General features: G+C 45.8%; 1 protein-coding gene across 2 annotated transcripts in view; it reads right to left on the bottom strand.

Moving 5' to 3' along the window:
• Window positions 1-1,718: 1,718 nt before the first annotated feature.
• The window catches only part of palld (palladin, cytoskeletal associated protein), a 66,603-nt gene continuing 50,768 nt past the window's right edge, over window positions 1,719-17,553 (bottom strand). For both annotated transcript variants that reach the window (XM_069679818.1, XM_069679819.1), the window contains 12 exons: window positions 10,692-11,363; window positions 9,785-9,929; window positions 9,358-9,459; window positions 7,978-8,016; window positions 6,818-7,039; window positions 6,238-6,387; window positions 5,802-5,890; window positions 4,650-4,782; window positions 3,177-3,384; window positions 2,924-3,089; window positions 2,662-2,795; window positions 1,719-2,540 (listed from right to left, as the gene is read on the bottom strand). In XM_069679818.1, coding sequence (XP_069535919.1) covers window positions 2,380-2,540; window positions 2,662-2,795; window positions 2,924-3,089; window positions 3,177-3,384; window positions 4,650-4,782; window positions 5,802-5,890; window positions 6,238-6,387; window positions 6,818-7,039; window positions 7,978-8,016; window positions 9,358-9,459; window positions 9,785-9,929; window positions 10,692-11,363 — 2,221 coding nt within the window. In that variant the 3' untranslated portion in view covers window positions 1,719-2,379. The remainder of the gene's footprint in view (window positions 2,541-2,661; window positions 2,796-2,923; window positions 3,090-3,176; window positions 3,385-4,649; window positions 4,783-5,801; window positions 5,891-6,237; window positions 6,388-6,817; window positions 7,040-7,977; window positions 8,017-9,357; window positions 9,460-9,784; window positions 9,930-10,691; window positions 11,364-17,553) is intronic.

Raw genomic sequence — 17,553 nt, 5'->3', positions numbered from 1 at the left:
TCCATGACTGCTCATGTTTTGCTCCCCCCCTGCTCCCCAGGGAGACCCCCTCTCACTGACAGCACATGTTTCCCCCTCCACCAGCGGCCCCCTGAGCCCACCTCTGGAGGGGCCTGTCGTGGGGCCGGCATGCTGGGCTACAGCTGGAGGAAATTAGGAGCAGCGGTGGAGGTGGGGGGGTATTTTTAGCTCGGGGAATGTTTTGAGGGTCCTCTTACAGCTTCAGACCTGCGGTGTGGATGGACGGGGTGGGAGGTGACTGTCATGCTCGGTGATGAGGTTAGAAAAACTGAAACATGCTGACACCATCCAGAAAAAGAGCCACTTAGATTCTACCTTTTCTGCTTTACATGCACTTGTATCCTGAATGTTGTATTCCCTATATTCCCTATTCCGACTGTGTTACGTTGTCCTCTGATTAGCGTTCTTCGTCAGTGTGCTATTTCCACTCTGGATGAAAATGTGATTTTTGGCATCATCTTATTGTTTTAGGAGGAGCCTGCCAGTCTGTACAAACATCTCACGCTGTCTCTGAAGAGTTTTATTAACTTTCATAACCTAAAATAATATCAGGAGAACAATCCATATACAGGCATTGATTGGCATAGAAATGTGCAAACACAGAGACTGTCAGCTGAAGCGAGACAGGAAAAGATGTCCACTTTGTATAGTATTACAAAGGTGATGAAAATAGATATAAATATACCTTGTTTTTAACTTGTCACCAGCGTAGAGAGAAAGTGAAGTTGTGTTTTTATACATCCTGTTTGGCACTGTACAAGTGTCCAAAAATAACATGCAAAGAAAGTTGTGTTTGCATTAAACCTAACGGTGATTTAAGGCTGTAAATATATTTATAAAACTTAATAATACAGAAAAGTTTGTTTTATCGGTGAACAAAATGCTGCTGCCATCATTTCTGTAAAGATTGCTGGGAGAGTTTTTTTTCTTTCATACAAAAATAAAATGGACGATCTGTGACGTCTGTGTGACGAAGACACTGAAACCTTTCACAGCACCCTCTCTCTCAGTGAGGACATCTCAATTCACACTTTGAAAATAAACCGTCAAAGAAAAGATATCGCAAAAACTGTCATCTCCACCACTGCTACAGTCACTCACATCCCTCCATCAAGTGTTAACCTACCACCTAAAAGTTAATCCATCACTAAACCTGCTCTTCTCTGTTACTCGACCTTCCTGTGTCTGTTTGATCCGACTCTCCTTAAAGGGGAATTCTGGTATTTTTAAACTGGGCCCTTTTTTTTTTTTTGCATAGTTTTGGAATTGCTCCCGCAGACTGCTTCAGCCACAAGCTGTGAATCAGACACGATCCTTTGAGGCCAATACGACAAATCACAGTACGTCCACTAAAAGTTCTGACGGCCTCAGATTGTTATTCTAAGTGTCTGACAACATTACAGAAAGTCTCCCTCTCTTCAAAGCCACCAGACTCCATTGACAAAAACAGTAAATCCGCTGTGCAGGACGCAGGAGTTGCTGCCTCTATCGATTCTTTTTGTGTCGGTGTGTGTTAAGGTGTTAAGGTAAGGTAAGCTCAGATCAAACACAACACAAAAAAACTGCTGTAGCAATGGATGGTAATGGAGCAATTTCAAACCTTTTTGTATCTTTTCATCATTTCGACCCTCAAATATGTAAAAAAAATTAGGCCCAGGTTAAAAAATACCAGAATTCCCTTCATACCTCTGCTGCTCCGATCTCATCCGTGCATTCTTTTCCCAAAAACTCTGTCTTTACCAAAACAAAAAAATCTCAATGTAAGGCCCGGCCTTTTCCAATATCTGTCAGCTAATCTATGACAACTACAATCGTGTCCTGTAGATATCAGCACAGTGCTACACAAGCCCACATAATAACACAAGATTGTGATCTCCTTCGTCAAAGCCACCGAGTCATTCAGTCTCCTTTTAAGTTGGCAGAGCGTCGTGCTACGTATAGATACAGTTTTAATCTGTGTATTTCAAATGGCACCACTTGAACATGCAAAGTAATTCTATGTTTTATTTCTAAACTGTTTTTAAATCTTTACAGACATGAAAGGCACTTTAAAAGACAACCCTTAGCAAAACAGAGTCCAAGCAGAGTTTGTATTTACGAGCAGTCTTTCCTCGTCAATCGTTTTCCAGGTCCAGTTGATGAAATGAAGCTTGGGGAGAAAACATACTGGGTTGTGTCAGACTATAAAAACATAAGAAGACCACGGCTGCACCAGCTCACTCTGCCCACCGACCCTTTAGTTCTGAGTTCCTCCGGTGGAAAGGTTATATTTGTCTCAGGAGTGCTGGGAGCAAGGGGCAGCTTCTTGGGGTTATTTGGGGGGGTTGACATCACAATCCCCACGCCGTCCTGTGGTCTCTACAGGTCGTCACTTTCCACCAGGCCTCCGGGCTGCAGCGGGCTGGCGTCGGGGAAGAAGGCCGCCTTCACGTCCAGGCCTCTCTCTGTCAGTGCGGCGTAGCGGCTGGTGGAGGGACGCACCTTCTTGGGCTTGGGAAGGTGGGGCTGCTGCCACTGAGCTGAGGACGGAGCAGAGGGGGGTTAATATATATACCATCTTGGGGGTGTTCTAATGACTAATACTGTGTTTCCCAGATTGAAATAAGCATTTTTAGCCTTTTGCAGAGAGTGAAAACTTACTGTGGACATCGAGGCGTGCAGTGCTGGATACAATGCCTGCATCATTCTTGGCTGACACTGTGTACCAGCCGGCATCTTCTTTCATGGCCGGCTGGATGATCATGCACAGGTAGCCACAGTTGTCCTGGTGCATGCTGGGAAATGAAATTGACACAAATTAAAGGCAAATGATTATTATAATTTACTACTATCTGCTAAAAGGGTTGGATGAAACCGGCACTAAATATATTAACTTTATTACTTTATTAACTATTTTATTTACCTGATTCTGTCTGTGTTGTGAGTGAACGACTCGTTCTCTCTTTTCCAGAAGATTTGCGGGTAGGGAACGCCGATGACCCGACACTCCAGTCGCACAGGATGACCCTCAGCCACACTCGTGTTCTGCAGCTTCTCCACAAATGACGGGGCCTTGTGCATCTCTTTAGCTGTGGAGACAGTTTGTTACTGAGATGTTTTCTTGACCCAAATCATTCCAGCATGTGTCCTCGAACCAAATCTTTGTTTGTGTTTACCTGCAACAATGAGTTCCAGATTGAAGGAGTTCTGCCCAGCCCGGTTGCTGGCGATGCAGGTGTAGATGCCGGCGTCACGGCTCGTCACCGGCTCGATGACCAACGAGTGCACGCCGTTTTCCCTCACCAGCATCTTGTGGGCGGAGTCGGGACGGATGGTCTGTCCGTTCAGCTGCCAGATGAGGTCAGGAGTGGGCAGGCCGCTCACCTACAGAACAACACAAATGTTAAAATTAGCTGAGTATGTGAATGATTATTTGTGGTGCAGCCGGTGTTTGCTTTTGTTGGAGGATATGAGTGTATTCGCTGCATGTGTGTATCGACTGGGAGTATGAAAACAGCATTGTTTGGTTAATCTGTCACTGTTGTGTTTGACTGGAGAAGCCGGGTCGCCTGCACGCTTTGTCATGGGAATAAACTGCACAGAGAAACAATAAAAAAAACGTGTCTCTCCTTGCAGAGAAACCTAACACCTACTCCACCCTGCCCACCTGACAAATGTGCCACGATGGATGTGCACATGTGCAAATAAACAACAGCATCCACAGTTATAAGAAAGCAGACTAAGCAGTGATGAGTATTTTTAGAAGTCGGGACATTTTAAGCAGGGAAAGTTTGCAAAGAACCACAAATGATCTGGAAATAAATATGTGCTATAAATATCCTTGACATTAAAGGCTCTGAAGGAATGCAGACTCAGTTTATTTCTGACTAGCATAAAAAAGGCGGTCTTTTTATAGTTAGTTAATGGTGGGTCTATTTTATTTTATTGCTTGTACCAGTTTTCTAAAAGCTGGAGGCAAGACAAGGAGAAGAAGATAAAGAGCTGGGAGGGGGGAGGGGGAACAACTGTAGAAAAACTTGATCCTACTTAATCCCTGAAAGATGACACCTCTGAAGTCGCCCTGTGCACTTTGAGCCGCTCAGAACGAGAGGAAGTGATGAAACATTTCTTTTTATTCCCTAAAGAAGCCGGATTGCGTGTAAAGGAAAATGTTTGTTTGGCAGCGCAGACACGGAGCCTCCCGGAAAGCAGCACAGACGCTGAATTAAAGGGCAGATCTGAAACGGCTTTCTCTATCACTATGATTAACAGATTCTCTTTGGTGCGGGCATTCTCCTTCCAGTCATGTCTCAGTTAAATTCTAAAAGCATCTCTACGTCTCTCCTTTATCAAAGAAAAGCTGCATGGATTGGATACACTGTAAACTATATTACTATATTGCAATTTCCATCACATGTTGTTACGAAAGCTTATTTATAACAGGGCTCTTTTTTCATCAGCGGACCAGGAGTCGAACCTGCGATCAGTACGTTGAGGACTGTAGCCTCTGTACATGGGCGCCTGCTCCACCAGCTGAGCTAAACCAGCGACCCAAGCACTCAGAACCTTTCTAAAGTCTCTTCACCGCAGCCACCACAGGGCTTTCATCACATTGTACACAGGTTCCTAATAAGGAGGCATTTATTTACCTTGCAGTCCATCCGGCACAGTCTGCCCTCCTGAACGATGAGGTCACCAGGTGCCTGCAGGAAGTGAGGGCGGAAGTGACGCTCCTGGATGTTATCGTTCTCGTCGCCACTGTCTCTGGACCTGGACCTGGGTCTGATGGAGAGAAGAAAACATACAGTGTTTGGGATTAATGGTGCGATACGGTACGATATGATACATGATACGATGCGATGCGATACGATACGATACGATACAGGAAATCTGTCTTGGACTTGAACCCTGCACACATACAGCTGCCTTAACACAAACAATATGTAATCAAAGTAGTAGTAACATGTTTGTTGGAGAACATCCAGCTTTACAAATTTAATTTGCTTTGATAATTTTTTCATAATGAAACTTTTGCATTCAAACATTTAAGAAACAGAATGCAGCCCTGCTCATTAGTAATTTGGACGTACTGTAGATATGTCCTTTATAAGACACTACATGAGCTCTTTGATCATTTCTTGCCTCTGACTTTCCTCCACTTGCTCTTTCTTGATCTATGAGAGTCTCAGTCAACCCTGTACAGCAGGTCAGGACCCTGAGATGTTCCTGTGACTCTTCCCTATAACAATGACGTCAACACTTCTCCTGCACATCAACCAGGGAGGGAGACGAAGGAGAGTGGAGGACACTGATTGTTATCTCAATCGCACCCAAAACATCTCTGAGCTCAGGGAGTGTTCATCTAGATAACAGAGTACAGGTGTTTTTGTGTTTGATGTGAGGAGTGTCTGCGATCCTCTGTGGCTTTTTTCAATACCTTGGTCTTGGATGAATGCACAGTGTATATACAGGGTGATTAGAGCAATGAAAAACAGCACAGAGCAAACAGGTGTTCCCTCTCATTAACGCTGAGCTTTTCTTCCTCTGAACGGAACATTCAACAAGGGAGAAACTGTGATTCAGCTCACAGCAAATGTTTGTGTAAATAGCAGCTTCTTGGAACGTTTTACGTCAGAATAACGCAGTTTTAAATCAGCGTGTGTGAGTACAGAAGTTGTGCAGATGGTGAACAGCCGGCTGCACATGTGCCAGCCAGCCAGCAGCTCGAGGTCGTGAAGAAAACAACCGAGATCTTTTGTTTGTCTTTCCTCTCCCTCCCCTGTCAATCAGTGAAGCCTCACCTGCGCATGTGTCCAGGTGCGGAGCGTTGGCTTCGGCCTCTCTGGTTCACAGCCTGGACCATCATCCGGCCTGTGCAGCTCACCCTGCCCTGTGAATAAGAGGAAGAGAGACATGAAGAGAGGGAGCTTATGAGGTGTTGACACTCCAGCACACCACAAGCAGCAGTCAGACTGGGAGGAGGAAATAAAATGTGAGTGTTGGAGCTGGAAAGGCTGCAAGAGAGCCTGTAGCACATGAACTTTTGACACTCATAAGGGCCTTCGTGATTTCCTGTCTCATTCAACGCCCTCTTCCTCTTCAGGCTGGAGACATTATCTTGATACTCGTTATTTTCTCCCTAATGGACTCTGTCAGACATGTGCACGCTTTGTTTTTTTACACTTTTTTATGCTGATTTCTGACTTTTTCTCCAGAGCTCTGCACCCGTCTGCTCACCTCAGGGTTGCCTGCCATGATGGTGTAGTTGCCGTCGTCATCCAGCGAGGCTGCGGCGGTGTGCAGGGAGCAGGTTCCATCAGCATCACGGCTGATCCTGTAGTGCTCGCTCCTCTTGGAGATTTGCTTGCCATCTTTAAACCAGTATACCTGCGACACAAGGTAAGGAAGAACAGATGAAAACTATGAGACAAGTTATGGTTCACCAGACTTATTATTATATTGCAATATTTTAGTGCTTTCTCCCTCCTTCCCTCTGTCTCTCTGCTTTTCTTAAATTTCATCAGTTCATTCTGCAGCCTGTCATCACCATGTCATTACAGTGGACAGAACCAGGCAGCCAGCCCAGGCCGCTGTGTGTTCTTGCAAAGGGCCTCCTCTTATCACAACACAGAGCAAATGTACGATATCTGCACACTCCATCATCAACATCACACATCAGCGACTCCCGAGCAAGGAGGCCGAGCCGTCAGAAATGCTTCAAATATTTTATCTCATATTAATAACACAGCTTCATCATCAGCAATGTTTAATCACTCAGGGGGATGAAATTCTTTCAGTGATATGCACGCCCTCCCACCTTTGGTTTGGGGTCTCCATGGACCTTGCAGGAGAAGGTGACTGGCATGCCCTCAAAGACCTTGTAGTGTTTGAGCTTCTGGTCGAAGGACGGCACCACCCCGTGGCCGCCAGAGTCTTCATCGTGCTGCACATCATCGTCCGATTCCTCCACCGGAGAACGCTCCAGACGGAATTCAATCTCACTGATCAGGCGCTGCTCAAAGCTGGACACTTTGTATTCCTACATGCCGCAAAGAAAGAGAGAAAAGTTTGGGAGAAATGCTCCACTAGGTTTCTGTGATCATGTGGCAAACACAAGCACATGTAAAAGCGTGCAGAAAGCTCTCAATAATCCCTGTTTGCCCTCTTCCACATCTTTCACGCACCCATTAGCCTGTCTACATTGTCACACAAACTACCAACTTTCTCTCAATTTCCAAATTTTCTCTGCCCAGACGAGCCACTCCTCCTTCCAACCATCTCCATCAATCTCTCATCACTGCAGCCCTGCTGAGGCAGAGGGAACATCTGTGGAGCAGCGAGGTCTGATGACACATCACACAGATAATGACAGGCCTCGGGCACAGCTGCACAACCAGCATTTATCCTCCTAAACTCATTCTGCTGCACGTCAGCGATCACAGAAGTGGCTCATCCTGATCTACAGAGGGATTATCCTGTAATAGTCTGAGGCAGCTGCAGCAGCATGTCGCCTTTTTAAAAATTACAAAGTAATTTTCAATTTTTCTATTCCTATAATTACTGCTGACACGGCAGGGTGCAGTGCATAATGAAGCACAAACAGAACAAAGTGCAATTTGAGTAAAAACCAAACATGCTTGTGTTGCAATCAAACTCAAACATGCTTCAGTGTCTGACACAATTCACACCACAACCAGAATGAACAAAAACAAACTGCAAAAAGTGCACAAGTTTTGCACATGCTCAGTTAGTGTCGGCCTATTCTGTTGTGTTTAGCAGACACACCTGCCCGTGAATGGACTACACAGTGAAACACAGGGACCCGTATTGCTGCCTTTTGTTCCCTTATCAGCTGATTCCCAGGCCTAACCCTGTGCTGGCCAACGCATGCTAGCTTTGAGACTTTGTGTGCACGCTAACGCCGTGAGATTTAAAACAGTGAAAGAAAAACCAGAAGGTAAAGAAAGAAACCAAAACCTTTTGAGGGAAAGATTCTCTATAAGAAGACCTGTGTTCCTGTTGAGAGAAAAGGGATCTTTGTTTGTGTGTTGTACGAGGCTGTGTTTATTTAAGAGGGGGATCTTTCAGTTTAAAAACAACTCTTGCAATCCTTTCCCTAAAAACCCCGCCGCTGGGACTTTTGCAAGGGCAGGGCTTTGAGGGAAAGCCTTACAAAAACATTTGTGTTGTTCTGTCACTGTCCGTCACAGAGGGTGGGTCACACACTGATCTGAGTGTGTTTCAGTGTGTGCTCAATCTTACCTGCTTCCAAAACAGAATATACAAAAGCACATTAAACACACAGCATGATGTCTCATGAATCACTGGCATTGATAGAGCTGTGCTCAGAGTCATGCAGTGCTGTAGTGCCACAACCAATCAGCTCGCTTCTCATGCTAACAGGCTCCATCACACTGGGATGGCACAGTGCTAACTTGATTTCACGTGTCAGTGTGGATACAGCTTGCACTGTGTCTTCACTCTACTAATGAGTGTGCTCTCAGTGAACAGAGGACTCTGTGTCATCAGCGCCTGTTTCAGCTCCATCCATCCGATGTGCAGTGACTGGACTGTTAAACAATCTCAATACTTCATCCGGATCATATTTAGCCTGATAACGATGACACACTTTGGACATTTTTGACTCTACTGATAGATTGAACAGCCTATCACACAAGAGGAAATTAGTGCAGCGACAGCCTGCAGTCAGTCTGCAGATTTTAAGTTGCATTTCAAAGTATAAGCTCTTTTTCTACTGCCTGACATCATAAACAACTATTTGCACATTTTAAATTATACTTATTGAACCTTTATTTAACCAGGAAGTGCCTTGAAATAATAATGTCTTCTCAGAGGGAACCAGGCCACCACTGCTAATCAAATACATCAAATAAAAACGAATGCTAGTTTATCTCTAGTTTGTCTCTGAACAGGAAGCGCTGTGTGAAGAACAACTCTTCTCTTCACAGTCCAACAAACAGCTGCACAAGCCTTTAAATGTTGTTCCTCCCCAGCACGTCTGCAGCGCACTGGTTCCTACCAGTTTGCATAAACAGAGCTTTTTATGGAGGCCTCTGGAGGCCTTTACAGTGTTTATACTCTGCATTCATAACATGCTCTTCAACAGTGTTTGCTGATACTTTGGGTGGGGGTGGGTGCAACGGAATATAAAGAAAAGCCAGAAGTCATAAGATAGGAATGACACCAGCAGAGTATCAGTGAGCAAAACAGAGAAGGTGCATATAGGTGTCGTGTACATGCAGCAGAGTGATTTATGGTTAAAGATAGAAGGTGGGTGTGTGTGTATGTGATTTATCCCCCTCCAGGTGTGTGGATCCCAATAAAGAGCCAGCGTACCTGTGTGACCGGCTCCTCCTCTGTGTCCTGTGTGTTTAAGACTGTGGCAGCGTTGTCAGCACCCAGCAGTCTGCGAGCCATCTTCTCCTCATAGGTTAACCTCTGGAAGCAGGGATTAATGGGGTCAGCTGGGGTTAGTGTGTGAGTTGCAGAAACACACACTTGTACACACCATCAGCTAATTTCTGTATCTAAGCTTTGTGTTAATGAGTGATGGCATTATTTATGGAGAAACACCATGACTTTATTTGAGGATGCATGGCACAAAGCTTGTTTAATGATTCTTTCATGGAAAGTTAAACTGTTTCATGATTTGTTGTCTGACTTTTTTTGTTAATCTGTTACTAAAATGCTCATTCTCTAACTGCCTGCAAACACACACTTGTTTCATTAAGAGAAGAAGGCTTGAACACACAATAACACACACCTGTTGACCATTGCTTATGCGCTCCTCCTTAAAGCGCAACTTTCTCTCCAAGTCCTGGATGACGGCGTCCTTGGATCCTTGGATGTCGGAGTCAGAGGTCATGCGAGGCGTCCGGGTGACCGAGGACTTCCTGGGGAACGCTTTGCTGAAGGAAGAACAAAACAGAAACATTTGTCAACATTAAAGTCTGCGCTCTGTGACGCACACACCTTATCTCAACTCCTCTTTCCTCTCTGGCTCCCTCTAATATCCACCCTTATCTGGACATGTCCAGCTATAGCATTCCACAACGTGTCTTCTTATCTCTCGCAACTGCAGCAGGAATGCATGGGCGAGAGGGGGAGTGCAGGACTGAGTGAGGGGCTGGTGAAAAATTACTGGCAAAGAGTTGAAGGTGGAATGTCCTTGACGGAGGTAAATATCTCCTTCCAGGACGGCCATCAGAAGAGGCTTATCAGCACCCCCAGAGATTTCTATCAGCTGACTGCAGCCACCCTGCAGTCCTTATGAGCCTGACCAAGAATTCTGTGATGGACTCCGACAGCCGGCGACTTTGTACATCGTATATGTAAACTATGATACTGAAATCTGAGTGTTTATTTGACTTTGACACACCTTTCAAACTCAGGTCCCTGTGCATAGCTTTGAGCCAGATGTAGACTAAAGCTCCTGTACCTTGAGCACACTTGTGTCTACGTGTGTGGGTTTGTGTGTGTGTTTAAAAGTGCTCCTTTTTCCTGTAAACATTCTGCGTAAAAATGTAAACATGTCATCTTCCATCTTGCAGACATACGACCTGCAGATGCCAGCCCGTTTATCTGACAGGGGCCTCTGAGATTCACGGTGTAACTAAAGAACCCATAAAGCCTATGTAACTTGACAGACAGTGTATGTGTGGGATACTCACACAGTCCCGTTGCCTTTAGGGAGGCCCAGGGCGTTGACGATAGGACTGCCAGGTGAGGAGGGTGTGGAGGGCAGCACTGAGGACAGGAAGCTGGAGGCAGGAGATGGAGGGACAGAGGAGAAGGGCGAGGACATATCCGAGTGAGCTGGGGACAAGGAGACAGGCAGAGGGGGAGGAGGAGGAGGGGGAGGGAAGTCTTGGGCGGGGCCTGATGGAGAGGACAGGTTACTGGAGCTGAGGAAGGGCGGAGGTGGAGGTGGGAAGGAAGGAGAGCTTGGAGACTCCACGCTGCTCGCCTTGGTGAAGGGGGGCAGGGCGACCCTGCTGAAGGGCTTGTGTGAGGAGGGAGGAGACAGGGGGGAGGACAGGCTGGACCCAGAGGAGCCAGAGGACTGGGTGATGTAGCCCGTCCCGCTGCCGGGGCTCTGGGCAGCGATGAACTGCTTGGGCCGGGCGTAGTTGAAGGTGCTGGCCTGCATGGTTGCGCTACTCTCCAGCTCCTGGAAGGAGGGAGGAGGGGGGAGAGGTGGAGATGGAGGAGCAGGTGGAAGAACTTCTTCTTGAGGTGGTTGCTGAGGTGGAGGCGGGACGTCCTGTTGCTGCTGCCAGTTGGCTGCTTCCTGCTGCTCCAACAGAATCTGGTCCTGCAGCTGCTTCAGCTGGGAGGCGTTCCTGTGGAGCAGAAGAAAGAGGATCAGAAATTAAAGTTATGTTTTGTTCAGAAATTCTTTAAGGGGGAACAAAGAAACAGAGCTGTGAAAATGTTACAAAATCATGCAGCTGTTTCCAATTGATGCAAAAACTTGGCTTGTCTTCTATCCAACTGTAGTCACAACACAAACTGGCTGAACGTTCGACGCCAGATGTGATAGAATCAATGGAAAGTTAAAAGTAAGGCAGGAAGACATCCGATGTTTTACATATTAATTATCAAAGACATAAGCATTAAGCATTAAGCATATTAAGTCCCATTTATATAGTTCCAATTACAGCAAACTTATCTCATTACACCGTACATTTAGAGCAGGTCTGGACCTCAGACTGTGTAAACGTATTGGAATAGGGAAGGCACTTCTGCAGTGGATTTACTCTTGTAACCAGAGGGCACCTTCAGAGGACACCCAACAAATTCCACCTTAAGAAGCCGGCAGGATTCTTTCTTTTAACTGGCCAAAACCTCGAGCAGCATGTGATCAGTCTGATGGTTTTCATCGGTATTTGAAGTGAGCTGTTTTCCTTCTGGTCTGAACGTGATAGCTTGTGTTATGTGGACTAATTGTGTGTGTGTTCTGGGAAGGAAACCACTGCAGCAGCAGCACACACTGATAGGTTATCAGCCTCGAGGCTTTAACAAAGAGTTGTTAAAAAGCCAGCCTGTTGACAATACTTCAAGTATGGTAAAGGAATCAGGAGATAAGTGAAGCAGCGAGGAAAACAGCTCTGTGTAACAGTTTAATGGTGTGTAACGCCGTGTGGTGCACAGGCAGAGGTCAGATATGTTTTTCTATCTGAGGTCGAGGTGTGGCCCTGAATGGCATCGTGATGAAAGAAAAACAGAGTAGTAAAGTTGTGGTGTCGTTCTGCCAGGGATGGGTCCTGCTGATGAAGTATTGTGTTTTCCCACAGAGGTGTGGTCCTTTCTCTCCCCCACAGCTCGGTTGATTCACTGCCTTGTCACGTCATTGTGGGAGAGAGGAAGGTCAGGAAGTCTGTCGTGTCATCAGCTTTAAACTTTTTATTTTCTCGTTGCATCAATGGAACGAGCTCTACAAGCGCCAGGAGGGTTTTAAAGAGGGCTCACTTTGAAAAGGACAGAGGGGAACTGTTGGAAGCTCTCCTCGAGGACCAGGAGGAGGACACGACTCTTTGGGAAGTTATAAACCCTCAGAGTATACAGCTATGTCCATGTGAGGCTGATGAGTTCTTCATAAGCAGCCTGTGCAGAATATAGTGTACATCCCAGCGGTGCGTGTTGTCAGGAGTCCACCAGGACCAAGTTCTCGTGCCCAAATCTTTTCCAGATGTTGAACAATCAGTGGAGTCTGTCGGCTATTTTTCATCTGTGAGAATGCAGAGCCCCCCCCTCCCTTCAGCCTCCTGTATACTTTTTTGCAAACACCACTGAATATTTCACAAAACTGACAGCTGTAGCGGAGTGTAACAAATCCACCTCATAATCCAACAGCAACATGACTGATTATTCTGTCCTAGCCAGTTATTTTGGTCCAATGCTCCCCTCCTGAGGAGACTACACATGCCCAAATAAATAGTCTTCATTTTAAAAAGTCCATCGCGATCATTCCTGCTTGTCGCAACCTGGTTCGCGCTCCACAAACCACAGAGCACACAATTGATTCAACGTGTGTCCTCCTCTCTGTATACATTTTGTTCCTTTACATTCTCTGAACGTCTCCTGTTCGGGCCCTCTCCACCAAAAGAGTGCTTTTACAGGAATAGTTTGGCAGCTCGTGAGGCTCGCAGCGCTCTGCTTCCTTTTTTGGCTGTGTTCTCGTCAGGGAGAAGCACCCTGCCCGTCTGCTCCAGCAGAGAGGAAACACACTTAATTTCCTCACAGCCTCATCCCCCTCAACCCGGCACAGGGCTTTACTGCCTCAGCATGAAAGACCTTTATGTTTCTGACAGAAGAGATAAGAGTAAAAAGCAGCTCTGTTTGAAGGAGAACCTGTGTTTTTGACATAAACAAATGTATGTCAATGCAAGAAGAGGAGGCAGAGTGGATGTTATCCAGCGGTCACAGAAAGCAGCCCTTTGCCTTAAAAGGTTTCTTTCTATATAAAGAACCTAAACAAGCACCTTCATTCATTACAAAGTGCTGTGCAGCTCTTACATTATATCATAACCAGAGACTGAGTATAAGAAAAGGACGTAGTCACTGTTATGTCATCCATTGGTTTGTGGACTAAGCCTCAAATTTGTACTTTTGGCTGTCACCATCTTGGTTTTTTTGGAGCCATATTTGGAAGGGTGGATACACTCCGCTCTGACTGTGAGACCATAGTTTATAAAAGTCCCTCGAAGCTCTTCTTGCCTGTTGTTGTCTGCCTTTATACTGAGGTCCATAAACCCATGAAACAAAGGAGTATAAGTCCTCTGACAGAGGAAAGGTGATGTTTTGTTGTGACAATAAAACACAATGATGCGGCCGCTCATCTAAGAGGCAAGCCCCACCCCAAAGTTCCTGTACCACTCCAGTACAACCCCCGAGTAGGGACTTTTTAGAGGGGTAAAATATGCTCTAACAGCTTGGATATAAGAGACCCTGGTACCTGCGGTGGACATGGAGTTCCTATAAAGGTTACTTGTCCCTATGGAAAGTTCTGGCATTGAAAAGGCAGCTATCATGATGAGCTGAAGAAGGCTCGAGATTGAGACCATAAACTCATTAGGAAAATGTTAACAGAGTTAATAAATCAATAGAGATATCGGCCCAGTTTCTTATGAGAGAAAGAATGAGGCTTCTTCTTCTTGCAACCAGTGGAGTCGCCCCCTGCTGGCCATTAGAAAGAATGCAGGTTTAAGGCACGTCTGCATCCTCTGTACTTTTGAAACCACACACAATCCTTATATTGTCTATCATCATGATCAACTCTCTCTCTTAGGTCAATAAATCCCTGAATAAAGTAGTGAACACAAGTTATCCACCCACATTAAAATGCACTGACAGCATCTACATACAATCAGACAGATTCATCGTTTTGTCGGATTAGGTTGGGCTTTGTTTGGACATTTGGCGTGCTTCGTATTTGACCGTGCATGAAAAGGTCAGCTTGTATAATTTGCAGCTGCATGAATAGTTTTATGGCCCACTCGAGGATTTACATCAAGCACAGAACTGGATCCTTCCAGACGCTGTGAACCCTGCAGTCCGGCTCTGATCGTCCAGACCACTCTGACCACAAAGTGCAGGACAAGACCGCCGTATACGCACACGTCCTGTCTTTTCATCCCAGCTGCACTCTGCTCAAACCTCACCCGCGTCTTGTGTAAACCAATATCTGCAAATGGCTTGAGAAGCAGAGCAGACCTTCATTGCTCGCTCATATTCTGTGTCCCTGTGGCGGAGCAGGGCTGAGTAAGGAGGGAAGTGTTCCTCTGTCACCATGTCAACGGCCCTGTGTTTTGCTGCTCCGCTCTGAGCCAACTGGCCCACAGAGCGCCGAGCTTCGCTGGGAGAAAACTCTCCAGCCTCTCTCTCTGTCATTCTGCAACACAGCATAACTCTTTAGTCTCTCTCCCTCACTGCCTCTGTTTTTTTGCCCTGAATTCTGGTGGTATAAATAGGCAAAGCAGTAATCTCAACCGTTTTCATCCAAGGAAATACTTTCCTTGGGCTGGATCCTGTCTGTAATTTCTTTAATGGGGCTAAAAAAGAAAGACGAGTAGAGAAGGAGAAGAGGAATCTGATCTGAAGTAACTTTGTCTTTCCAGTTTTTACACGTAACAGCTCAATAAACAGATCCAGGAACAGCTTTACAACTTAATTAAAAGAGGGTTAACAGTGCAGCGATGTACCAGTCAGCTAAGCCCTGAGACGAGCCAGACACAGCGGGTCTTTACCAGCAGCATCTTGCTTTAATAAATGCAGACCTCAACATCTTAAATGGACATGTTTACTCGTTGCAGCTTGTTTGTGCTTCCTGAACAATAACGACCCGGGCTGCGTGAGAAACTCATCCACTGTTTCACAGAGCAAGCTGTGAGCCATCCGCAGGTTTATCTGCCGCCCGTCTCGTTAGCTCTGCAGCTGCACTGGAAGACGGAGCCGCTTTATTAGCCTCGGCCAGCTGATGACAGGAAGCGTGCGAGCGGGAGAACAGGAAGTAGTTGAGTGTACATAACCGGTAATGAGGGCTTTCCCTCTGTAAACAACAACATGAGGAGGAAACTAAGGACGCGCCTGTTCTCTGTAAAGTTCTGTAGGTGTTTATAAACAGAAGAAGTGAGATTAGATGCCTTTAACGTCTTCCAGCAAATGGAACAAAGAAAGGCTTTAGTGGGTGTTCTGGCTGCTCTCAGGCTATCGGCCCATTCAGTGTTTGCATTACACCTCAGCGTATTTGTTTCTGCAAACACCTGGAGCTTAGTAACAGCATGGCCTTGCTGGTAAATGATTTATAACCACATCGAGCTCCGCTATCACACCTGCAATACAAACACAGCCTTGGAAGGCCTCCCTGAGATCACTGCATACAAGGTGTTTGACCCAACCTGTGAGGTCGTGACGGAGGAGGGGTTACACGCCTTTCAACTCACACAAAAACGAGGTGCATGTTTCTGTGCAGCACCGACACACACCTGGTTCACGGTGTTTCCTCACCGAGCATTGCATCATCACAACAGTGCGTCAGTTTGAACTCGTCTGATGCCCCCGAGCAGGAACAGATCAGCCGTCTGACACCGTGACGGAGCTGATTTCTGAACGAGTGTCGGACTGTGAGTAAGAGTGTCTGTTTACACTGGAGGACAAGTTACGTCTGACATACGCACGACCTGATATGAGGAAATGTTTGTCACCTCAGACAGGAGATGCTTCAGGCATGGCATTCGTATACACTGACTGAAAAGAGAGAAACTTTTATTTTGTAAGATTGTGATTATATGTGATTTTTTAGTCTGCTACGATATCGATTTTAGCGGATAAAATACGCTGATTACAGATATTGTCGATACACTGAGATGGGATGAAAATACGAAAAAACGTTTTTAAGTTGATTCTGCATCGATGTGATTCTGCATCGGTAATCAGACGTCTGCATTCCTGCACAACAACTACAATAAAGAATATTTAACATTATTACATCAGACCACTATCTGCTCTGCTACATGTGCTGCAGACAGTGCTGGAAGTTCTGTAAACTAGTGAGTCTCAGTGCGCTCTGCTGGACAAACTACATGATTACACCATTTCTACATCAACCCCACCTTTACTTCCGTGTTAGATGTTCTGTAGTATAAATAGCCACGTTTATTGTATTAACATGTACTCCCATATTTACATCTTTAATAGGCCAACAGAGGCCTGATGATAGCAGTTAAAAACATACCTGTTGGGCTCTAGTTTAGCCTGTAAACATTTTGATTAAAGATAAAACTTTTAAACTGTGAAGTCACAGAGAAAAGCCGAACATAGTCAATAAAATGGTGCATGTAGAAGTTCAGATGCACTCTGTGTGTCTCTCTCACACACGCATCACTCTCCCTCCTCCTCTCAGTCTCCGACCAGCAAAGGACCTCCAAGTTTCCAAAAACATTTCAGTACAGTCTCAGGCTGTTCGACCCCCAAAAACAAGACACCAGGCTGCTGCTGCTGAGCACACGATATTCAATATGTTAAACATCTGAAGAAGTGTTTTATTCACCTTCTGCAGCTTCCATTCATTCGCTTCTTCCCTGTCAGCTGACATATTCCCCCTCTCTAAGCCTTTGTTCTTCTCATGTCCTTAACTTATTTTCAGCCTCCCTGGGTACCCCGGCCCCCTTCCCCCCCTCGTTCTCTAATTGCACACACACCACATAAAACAGAACCAGACTGTTTTCCTTTCCCCCCTCTCTTTAAAACACAGCGTTTTTCTTATTCCAGCCACACCAACAGCTCACGGCTGCCCTACTTTCTTTCTTTTTCTATTATTTCCCCCCTCTGCTCCCAATCTGGGGCTCGTATTTCATATCCAAGTGTAGGTGAAGAGGGCTCTCTTCAATCAGCGAGGCCTCCTTTTCTCTTTATACCTCCATCAATCCCTCCCTCTTATCCCCACTCCTCCTCTGCCAGAGTAAGGTTTTTTTTCTTTCTCTATAGCAAGAATGCTGAAGACATTCTTCCCTGGATTGGAGTGGGAAAGAC

The sequence above is a fragment of the Semicossyphus pulcher genome, unplaced genomic scaffold, assembly GCF_022749685.1.
Source record: "Semicossyphus pulcher isolate SPU_LCO1_2020_fin unplaced genomic scaffold, fSemPul1.0.p SCAF_4, whole genome shotgun sequence".
In the NCBI taxonomy this organism is placed as follows: domain Eukaryota; kingdom Metazoa; phylum Chordata; class Actinopteri; order Labriformes; family Labridae; genus Semicossyphus; species Semicossyphus pulcher.
Note: the sequence above shows the minus strand (reverse complement) of the source record. Positions and strands in the feature narration are given on the sequence as shown.